At 37.7% G+C, this 10,608-nt stretch overlaps 1 protein-coding gene across 1 annotated transcript; it reads left to right on the top strand.

The window, feature by feature from the left end:
- The first annotated feature begins 3,547 nt into the window (after positions 1-3,547).
- On the top strand, positions 3,548-8,184 carry LOC145684856 (uncharacterized). Its single transcript, XM_081757220.1, has 3 exons — positions 3,548-3,679; positions 6,242-6,496; positions 7,734-8,184. Exons 1-3 carry the CDS (start codon positions 3,668-3,670, stop codon positions 7,992-7,994), a joined length of 528 nt encoding a protein of 175 aa, XP_081613346.1. The 5' UTR covers positions 3,548-3,667; the 3' UTR covers positions 7,995-8,184.
- Positions 8,185-10,608: the final 2,424 nt, after the last annotated feature.

Raw genomic sequence — 10,608 nt, forward strand, 5'->3', positions numbered from 1 at the left:
CTTGGTATCACTTTTGTCCCCTGGGTCCCTGCTTCAGGAACCATGGTACCTGGAATAGGGTCAATGATCACCTTAGGATCAGCTACTTAGGACCACCTCCTGTAGATTTAGACAGGAACCCAGATGACAAAAGTGATACCAAGTGCTGCCCTTACACCTACAACACTCTATACACGTCGGACGTTACGAGGAGAGGGGGTCCGGACGGTCAATCCCCTCCATAGCTCTCTTTCTTCCATTTCTGCCTTATGTTGACATCTACATCCTGTTTATAATTTGTGATTGATTACTTGACCATGTATTATTACGGTAAAATTCCCCTGACCCCTTGCTTCTTCGATTTCTTCAATTATGTGACCATTTTTAATTGCGATTATCCGCCCTCTCTTCTGTCGTTACGTGCTACGCCTCTGCCTTCACTTGTCAGAGTATTGTCGAATGTAATGTCACATTGTAGTATATGTTTAACTGTGCTTTTATGCATATTTTCGTAGAACTCGCGCCATATTTCGTCTCATTATCCACAACGTGTTGTGTTGGCAGTGTCCCTACTCTTCCCCCCATAAGAACGGAACAATTGCGATCGAGGGTTTTTTCCGCCTGTGGATTTTCGTATTCACTAACACAAATCGATTGATCCTAGTCTCGTTCCACATTTCGTGTGACATCGGGAAAGGTTTCCTCGTAAGTTTGCTGCCCCGGAACATTGTTTCTGAAAGAAACACTGTACCTAAGAAGATATGAACATTTTGGTACCAAATAATTACCGATGTCCATTGGTCAACTGGCCAGCGTTCCCCAGGTACTGGCCAAAAAGTTCGGATTTCGGGAGATTTAAGGAGCCATTTCTCGGGAACCATAGGTCATACAAAGATGATATTTTGCATTTTTTTTTTTAAATCTTGAGTCTTCCATTTTGAGCAAGTGTTTTCGTAAAACAACATATCGTAGAACGTTTTAACAGAACTATTAAACAAAACATTTGGAAAAAATGTACTCAAGGAAATTTTAAATATTACAAGAATTATTTAATGAGTATAATAATATAGTACATAGAACAACTGATATAAAGCCTTAATAAGAAAAACTGATAAGAAGTTAATAAGAAAAATTAATTCTTTTAAAGGTCGATCTGGCAATGCTCTTGAAGTATTCTCAACTTTTTTTTTTTTTTTGAAAATATAGGTGGGAGTATTTTACCATCACTTACCGTCTTTTCCGATGCAGAATAGTACCCGTTCAATACTACATAGACGTAATGGCTTGCAGAAGTAGATAGGCCCGTATCCACGGGGGGCAAGGGGGACCGGGCTCCCCTAAATTTTGGCTGGCCCCCATAATATTTCACGGTAGGCTTGCAAATGAACTATAATATGGTGATGAAGTATAATATGATTGGGTCGGGCCCCCCTAACTTCTACCGGCCCCCCCCTAAATTTTTGGGCTGGCTACGGGCCTGGTAGTAGACCCCTTCAGAAAGCTTGGATCCCTGCCAACAAAAATTTCTGGTTGCGCGCTTAGTACGCAAGAAGAGCTTCGTAACCGCAAGACTAATGAAAAATATTTTTATAGGAAACGTCAAGTCTTGATTCAGGAATATTATGATAATCCGCTACCCTTTCCCTGTTGTGCATAGAATTCTTTAAAAAAGAGGGAGGGGGCGGAGACAAATCACACACTTCTTCATTTTTATTAGCGGACTGTCATTTGATCATTATTGATCGAAAACAAGACCAATTTTTGTAGGGGGAAAAAACAATGTGTCATTTTTCTTGTGGGAAAATTCTAAATTCAGGTTGGGGTAAATGCCACTGAAAAGGAAAGCCACGGAGATTTACTTTACAACAAATAAAAATAACGCCGGTATCCCACATGATAATGGTTTAGGGTTCCCAACTGTCTGATACTTTACCGGACATTTCGGTTTTTGACCTCCTTGCCCGGTGTCCGGTACAACTTTAAAAGCAGACGTTAAATATTCGATAATGTTTCCTCTAACTAGTTCTATTCAGATTATTTTGGAGTGACGAAAGGAATCGTTTGTCGATGAACATGGTTAAAACAGAGTTTGGAATTCACTTTGATATCGACCTGTTTTGCGCGGAATTTGCTGAAGAGTTGAAGGCAAGAAAATTTACTGAACTTATCAAAACTGCTAAAGGTCAAGAAAAGTACATTTTCAAGAGCGTAGCTAACACTGCTTCAAGTTCCAATTAAATTATGTATCCATATCCTGTAAGTGTGTGTAGGCATTATGATACATTACTAGCCCTACCTAAGCTGGTATTACTTATTTTTCATTCCTACATTTTCTGCGTGCCATAAATATATTGATAATTATATTTCCTCTTCTGTTTTAAATACGATGAATTGCCATAATTATATTTCCTCTTCTGTTTTAAATACGATGAATTTTTTGAGCTGAGCGAAGCGAAGCTCTTATACTCGGGTTAGCCGTTTGGTTGTCCGCGAACTCCTCCTAGACCGTTTGGCCGATCTCAACCAAACTTAGCACGCTGATAGAGTATGTCGTGCTGAGTGAGAACATATTTCGAAATAAAAAATCCGATGTACCATCGAGGAATAATGACCGAAAAAACGCTTCCTCCTAGACCGTTTGGCCGATCTCAACCAAACTTAGCACGCTGATAGAGTATGACGTGCTGAGTGAGAACATAGGTCGAAATCAAAAATCCGATGTACCATCGAGGAATAATGACCGAAAAACGCTTCCTCCTAGTTATGGTAGTCTACAAAAATTACATGTGCCGACACAATCAAAACGGCACATGTATATGGGATCAATAAGTTCAATAAATGCTTCAGAAGTAACTAAAGTTATTAAATTCGAACTCTAAATCGCTCAATTTTATGTGAAGTATCTACTTTTAAGGTGTTCACATTTTTTGCCGTGCGATGAAGTACGTACTCCACGAGGGTGTCCGGCACTTCCATTTTCGAAAGTTGACTACCCTATAATGGTTTGTTTACATGTTTATGATTATCAATATAAATACCTCTTCACTTCTTTCTACTTAATTCCTTTCTCCCGAGAAAATTTTATTCAAAAGTCAGTGACATCAATAAACTCGTAGTTGCCAATAACAGTGGATCAGTTGAAAAACATTTTTATATTTATTTTGTTTTCAGATAAGTGAAATAATGTACAAGACAATAATAATACAGAAATACTTACTTGTTTATCTCAAAAAAACAAAAAAAATACAGTTTCACATGTGCATTACAATAGGTTGAACACGGAAAATGAAAGAGAAACACAATATAAAAATTAACCAGCCGCAAAACTGAAATCATGGTGGCGTAACAATATATGATTGCTCGTGTGATGAGCATTGTTGCACGGTTACTTAATATACAAGATCATTGTGATCAACAATAATACCAGTATTGTTGAAAACACTTTTGTGATCAGAAATCTTATACGCATGATGAACTTGCGTGTTCCTTTCTTTTGCCGCTTAATTAAATACCAAAAATATTCTTTCCAAGCAGATAATAATGGAAATAAAAAAATGCTATATGGTTACTCGTGTTGAAAATTATTCTCTGTGTGTATATATAGTGGCGTACTTGCGTTGTGATTCTGCAGTCGGTGCATTAGCTTTTGTTTACCAGTGTTCTTGGATAGAACTCCTAAGTGAAAACAATGTATCTAAAGGTACATATCTGCTACAGTTATTCGCTTTACTTTATAAGTATTTTGTTTTTTAGTGAAATAATTTTCAATATTGATATTTGTGAATGTGATCTGTGTCTTGTGTTGTGGACAATCTACGAGGAGGGTGGATAGGGGACCGTCTCCTTTCAAAGTCTACATTTTTGTATCTAAGCGCAGTTGGTTTTCCGATATACATAACCAAATGTTCTTTTGCTAGGGTTGCCATATGTCCGTGTTTTGTACGGACTGTTTGTATTTTTGGGTCCATGTCCGTGTCCGTATCGTACAAAGCATGAAATAGGAAAATGTCTGTATTTGACATCTTTTGGAGCTGCCTGAAAATTTATGACTCGGAAATCGCTAAAATTTTGTGCGAAAAGAATTGTGTTTTCATCATATAACTTATATTTTAGTTACTAGTAATAAAGTAGCTTATGTTTTTAAAAAGTGTCCCTATTCCAGGGTTCTTTTGGTTAGATTTAATATACGTAATTTAATGGCATGATTTATTACACGTGTATTTTTGAAAAATAAGATAAAACATGTTAATTTCCAACAGCGTTTTAAATATTACAGTAAACAATTGTGTGATAACGTAAAAAGGAGATTTTTAGGTAAGAAATTTCAAAATATTTGTTCCTAGTTTGGGCACCATATCTTTGATGAGTCGTCATTTTAAGGCTTGTCTGTATTTTGAATCAAAAAATTATGGCAACCCTACCTTCTGCTAGATGATGAATGCTAGTTCAATAGGGGTACCTATAAATAGATCGGAGCTTTCTCATAGGTATACGATTAGTATACAAGCTTTCGGAGCAAGAGATTCGGGTTCGATTTCAGTGGGAGTTATTCTATATTAAGCTGTACATCTACGTCCCATATAGCCTAGGTGCTAAAAGAAATGTCGAACTCTAATCCAACCAGAAAACAAATGAGTTGGATGTAGATGTCGCTGTAAGTGTTCAAACTAGGAAATACTTCTATGATCCAAGATACGTTATACACGTTAGTTAGTTAATTGATAGAACGTTAAAACGTTAAGCGATCGAATAGAGGGAAAAGGAAATTGGTATTGTTTTATGCAGTTATATTGGATAAGTTGTGTTTGGTATTTAATTGTATATGAATATAGTGATTGCATGGCATTGTACTTCGTTTTGGCAATATTATGTATTCACTATGTTTAAAAATGATCAGAAGCCTAAGTAAGTATTGGCGAATCCTCTCTTTAGGAATTATTTAGTGGTATATCATGAATTATTATAAACCAAACAATTCATTTAAACATTTTGGGGGCATTGTATTGTATGGAGCAGAAGCACAGGCACTATATGCAGGAGAATGAATAAAGACTGGAAAATAAATTATAGGTCGAACAGGAAATAAATGAACAATAATTAGGAATAGTAGGAGAGAAAGTAAATTTTAGATGAAATTGAAAAGACGAAGTCAAAGGTGGTTGAGGCATTGGCTAAGAAGGAACTGCATTATGAGGGACACTCTAGGAGGTAGGTGAAAGGAAAAGGACTGAGGGGCGAAAAATAGGTTATGGACGGCAGTTGAGCAGGACATTTCTTTGTGGAGACCAAAAGGTTAGCTGAGGACCATAGTGCATGGAAACTTCTCAGTTTGGCAAAGTGACCTGCCAAATAGTCAAGATAACTACGAGGGCCACTTCATAAATAATCACACAAATTTTCCTGAAACAGGTTTATTGTTTGGAGAGGATCTCTTTACAGGCCTTCAATATAATCTCCCTGCTTGGCAATGACAAAATCCCAACGACCGGGTAGCTTCTGTATTCCATCAAGGACATCTTTGCGAAGCTGTCGAATGATTCGAGTAACAGCTGCAGAAAGCTCTTCCAGACATGGAAACCGACTTCCAAGCATACATTGTTTCAACTTTGGGAACAGGTTGTAGTCCGGTTAACTCATGTCCAGACTGTAGAAAGCATGAGATAACATTTCCCAACTGTATTTGATAACTGTATTTGTATACACAGCATTAGCGTTGTGCGGACTAACGTTGTCATGGAAAATCAATGGTTCCGCTCTGAGCAACTGCGGTCGGGTTTTGTGCATTTTTCTGCGCAACTTCAGCTGGAATTTACAATAATACGCTTCTGTGACACTCCTTGCACATGAAACTTTATACCACATTTCATTCACTAGAGAGTGCACAAGAATATCCTGCTGCCTCAAGACCACAGTTTCATCGGACGAAATTTTACCTCGATTTCATTATTTTATTCCGATTCTTGTCAGTGTGAATTATTTATGAAATGACCCTCGTATTATTTGAAATAATATACTACTTCTTTCCTTTGTTCCCTTGCTAAAAATTGGAAGGATACAGAAAATTGGAGGAATACAATGATCACAGAACATCAAAATCAGGTATCATTTAGAATTCGGTCTTTTATTATAAACGTAGCACTAAAAGTCGTCCTATTTTACACAGTAATTTGTTTGAAGTTTCGACATATTTCGTAACTTCAAATGTAGGCTTGGTGATGATGTATTGTCTCTGAATGCTAATATCAAACAATTTTTCTTACAGGTTACTTTTGCTGTGTGTGCTGCTGTGGTGAGCCTTGAAATAGCGAAGGCTTATCCTACGTATGGTCTTAACCAGGGATATACTGGATACCATAGCGGCTATCGTGCCAGTAAGAGAGGCTATATTGGAGCAGAAGATGAAAGTAGTAGCTACTCTGGTGGGGAGAGTGTAGGCTATCAATCATCAGGAAACACCGGAAGTGCATATCATGCACTGCAACATAAGCCTGTAGAGCACAAAGTCGTTGACTACCACGTAAGTTTATTTCTCCATAATTTCGGTTTCTAGACAATTATCATGCTTTTATCGAATGGGTCGCCACTCGAATGTGTTGTGGAAAATCTCATGAATGAGTAGACGTTATCTCATGCAAAATAAGGGCCTCTTTCATATATATATATATATTTTTTTTTACTGAAAGATATATGCAAATTGAACGATATGCTAAATACCCTTCATTTAGGCTATCATTTATATATACATTAAATTGGTAATACAAATAGCGTTAAATGGTGTACTTTAATCTATTTACATTTTACATTAATTAAACTAATTTTTTGGTTTTCCTAGACGTTACCAGTAGCGGCTTTAGCGGGCTAGACCGCGTAGGCACGGGCCTATCCAAAAATTTTGTAAAAAATAAATACATTTTCCAATATTTATATTAATTGTAGATAATTATTTAACATATAGCATCAAACGCTACTGAAAACGTAATTTTCTACTATCATCAATCAATCAAATGTGTATGTGCCCACATAGCACAAGTACGTCCACGGGATGTCCGAGACTGAGCCCGCAACAGACGACGGGACATCCCGGGATATCCGAATGTGCTCCCGGGACATCCACAGGATTTCCGCGGGAGATCCAGATGTCCGCTAATATCCCGGCATACGGGATATTCAACGGGACCACGAAGGGATGTCTATTGGTTTTCCCTCGGATCTCCAGTCCCATCTGGGACGTCCCGTGGATATCCTACATGGGAATCCTTCAGGACGTCCCATGCAGGAAGTCCATGGGATGTCTTCTCATTGTCCCGATAATCCCGGGAACAGAATGGGATGATTGGGATCAAAATGGGACATCCCAGAGACGTAGTGTGCTATGTGGGTGTATACATAAGCGAGGAAGCGGGCCTACCCAAAATTAAAATCCTAAAGCCACCCTAGGTCGTTATGTTTAAAATAACATTTTTTCTAACATATAGTTGTAACTATTAGTAGAGAAATGTTTATGTGACATTACAAATAATATGCTAGATCTGGCCAAATCATATAAGGCGTTCCAGCTTTTTAATTTGAGAATCTGGTCAAACTAGACTGACAGCCAGGCTAGAGAGGTCGTCAATTAGAAGGTTAAGAATTCTATTCTTAACTTCACCCTTGCATTTATTCTTTAATATAGTCTCTCGTTGGTGCAACCACTGATTTAGGTTTCGAATTGATTAACTGAACAAAAACATATTTCTCTTTCTTTCTCCCTCCAGGCACATCCCAAGTACGAATTCGAATACGCCGTTGCCGACTACCACACCGGCGACAAGAAGCAACAGTGGGAAACTCGTGATGGTGGCGTGGTGAAGGGAGAATACAGAGTGCTGCAACCAGATGGCGTTATTCGCACTGTCAAATACACAGCCGATGACAAGACTGGTTTCAACGCAATCATCAAGAAAGAAGGATACGCTGTACATCCAAAGAAATACCACGGAATATCAGGATCCAGCAGCGGTGGCAGCAGTAAATAGAAATCAGTATTAGTATTATTATTGTTGTTAATTATTATGTGAGGTGGTTAAATTATATTTAAAGAAATGTGGAATGCTAGTCAATTGCATTAACATACTATTTTGTTTATTGTTTTCACTTTTGTAGTATCTATTGTTTAACTGCTGTATCTTTTTTCCATTTTCATTCTACAGTCAAAATACATACTTGTGTGTGTGCTTTTTTTAAAAAATATTTTGTTTTGTTTTAACTTTCCTAGTGTAATATTTCTTGGATAATATGATATAACTAACACTATGGCCTATCGGAACCCGGAGGTTCAATGCCACGTTCACAAAAGCTCTGCATTGACTTGTGTCCTTATTCAATTGGATCCAGTTTCTACTTTATATTCCTGTTTCTGCGTAATTCATCATAATATGGGTCTTCCATTTGAACCTAGGTCTTCTTATTGATCGTTTTTCGATTGGATTTCCAGTTAAAGCTTTGAAAGCGTTCCTACTTCCTTATATTCTGGCTACACGACCTGCCTACCTCAGCCTCCTAGACCTAAATGTGATAAATTATGCAGTTCTTCGTTATGAAGTTTTCACCGTTCGTCTTGAGTCCTAATATTCGTCTCCGGATCTCGTTCTCAAATACATTGTCTATGTTTTTCCCTCAGAGTAAGCGACCATGTTTCGTAACCATAAAGGATAACAGGCATGGTTATCGTTTTATATATTTTAAAACTTCAAATTCCTCGACAGAATTCGAGACGACAAAAGATTTTGAAATGAATAATAACATGAATTCCCTCTTTTTAGTAGACATTTAATTTTTTTTCATGAATAGGGTATTGGACTGTGAATATTGATGCTAGGTATTTGAAAGTATGCACTTTGTCGAAAGTGTTATTTGATAGTGTGACGCATCTACCTTGCGATTGCTCTTTGTAAGTATGGTCTCAATTTGAATTTCTGATGACTGTACTTGCCTCGGATACAAGCCTAAGTGATGGTTCCGATCTCAGCTTAAATAATAACCCTATATATTGTCCCTAGTAGAAAGAAGCGTTCAAAATACAGAAACATCCATTGCAAATTACACATGGTTTTGCATTCCATATGAACAATATGAAGACAGTTGGTATCTTGGTTTCCATCCTTCGCAGACAGCCTCAAACCAAATTTTTGCATCCGCTTTCGGACCTAGTGCCTTGTATTCCTTGAATCCATCTAATCATGAATAACATCACCAGAATAAGTCATAAATATGTTAGATTAGAATATCAAAGTACTAAAGACATCATACTAGAAAAAGATAAGTCATCACGCACGAAACAACCCGCGTCAATAACAGAAGATTATTCAATCTCTCGCGGTTGTTAGACAATGAACAAATGAAGCTACCAAATCTCACGCTAAGAAAAGCAATCCTGCATATGCATGGGTAATTAAAGCAATAAAAGGACAAAGATGTCCCACAGATATAGGAAAAGAACTCCAGCAATTAGCAGTGAAATTCCTGAACACTACTCATGATTGTTCCTATGACGATTCACTACCATTAGTAAGAATATTCTGGTAGGATGTATTGACAGTAAGATAACTTATTTCTAACAGCATCGCAATACAGAAAAGAATACACGGGTAACAGCGACTTTAATGGTGGTTATCTATATCCCATATTCCATATAAAAGATAATTGCAATAGATTTGTTTCTTGCAATAGATAGCTAGAGCGATTATCTCGACTGATTTTGTTAATGGAGCCAATTTGTTAACATTTTCAAAATTATACCCTGGCCGGCGAACGATGATTTCTAACAGCTCAGCTCGCGAGGACGACTGAGGAGTGCGGTGTTGCCATGTGCTTCTCGCGCAAGGGAAGACTCGTTTGCTTCCTCGTTGAGGGCGGGAGGAGGTGAGTGGAAGTTTGGCAATGTGCGGTGGTTACCATGGAGACACAACTGGTTTTCTGAGCCTAAGATTGGTTGACCTGCTGTCTTTTGCTGGCTCACCGTGGCATTGTCCAAAGCTGTCAGAAATCATCGTTCACCGGCCAGGGTATAACAGTGACTTTAACTGTGGCTATTTATATCATACATATGGAATACTGACCGCTCCAACTACCAGCAAAGATGGATTTTGCATTCATTTTATTTTACACATACACTAATTACACAGCAACACGCGCACAAAAAAGTAAAAATATTGTGCACCGGGCCTCAGGGTATGGATTCGATGTATTTTGTTACACAGAATCCAAATTTCGAAAGCCCAGAACGATCGACCGTATCAATTTTTTACGGGCGAAAAACTTTAGCGATTTTGCATAGGGAGAATACACGTAAGACAACCATACGAAAAACAACGTTCTGTGCAGTGGAAACCAGGGTATGTAAAACTACCGAATCGGAGAAATATAGTTGACTAACTTCCTGTACAACTTAAATATTAAAAGAATTCAATTAGAAGGGAAGCATCTCAACAATACAGGAGGAGAAGACTTGCAGACGGACTTAAGGGACTAGTTTTCCTATAAAAGATGTTTCCCATTATCTTTTCAATGAAATATTAAATTACACACCTTACTATTTAAAATTTTCGGGAGGATCTGTGATAAGTGGACATGATGGACAAGCAGAAGTGA

This window comes from Thermobia domestica, chromosome 5, assembly GCF_964235325.1.
Source record: "Thermobia domestica chromosome 5, izTheDome1.hap1.1, whole genome shotgun sequence".
NCBI lineage: Eukaryota > Metazoa > Arthropoda > Insecta > Zygentoma > Lepismatidae > Thermobia > Thermobia domestica.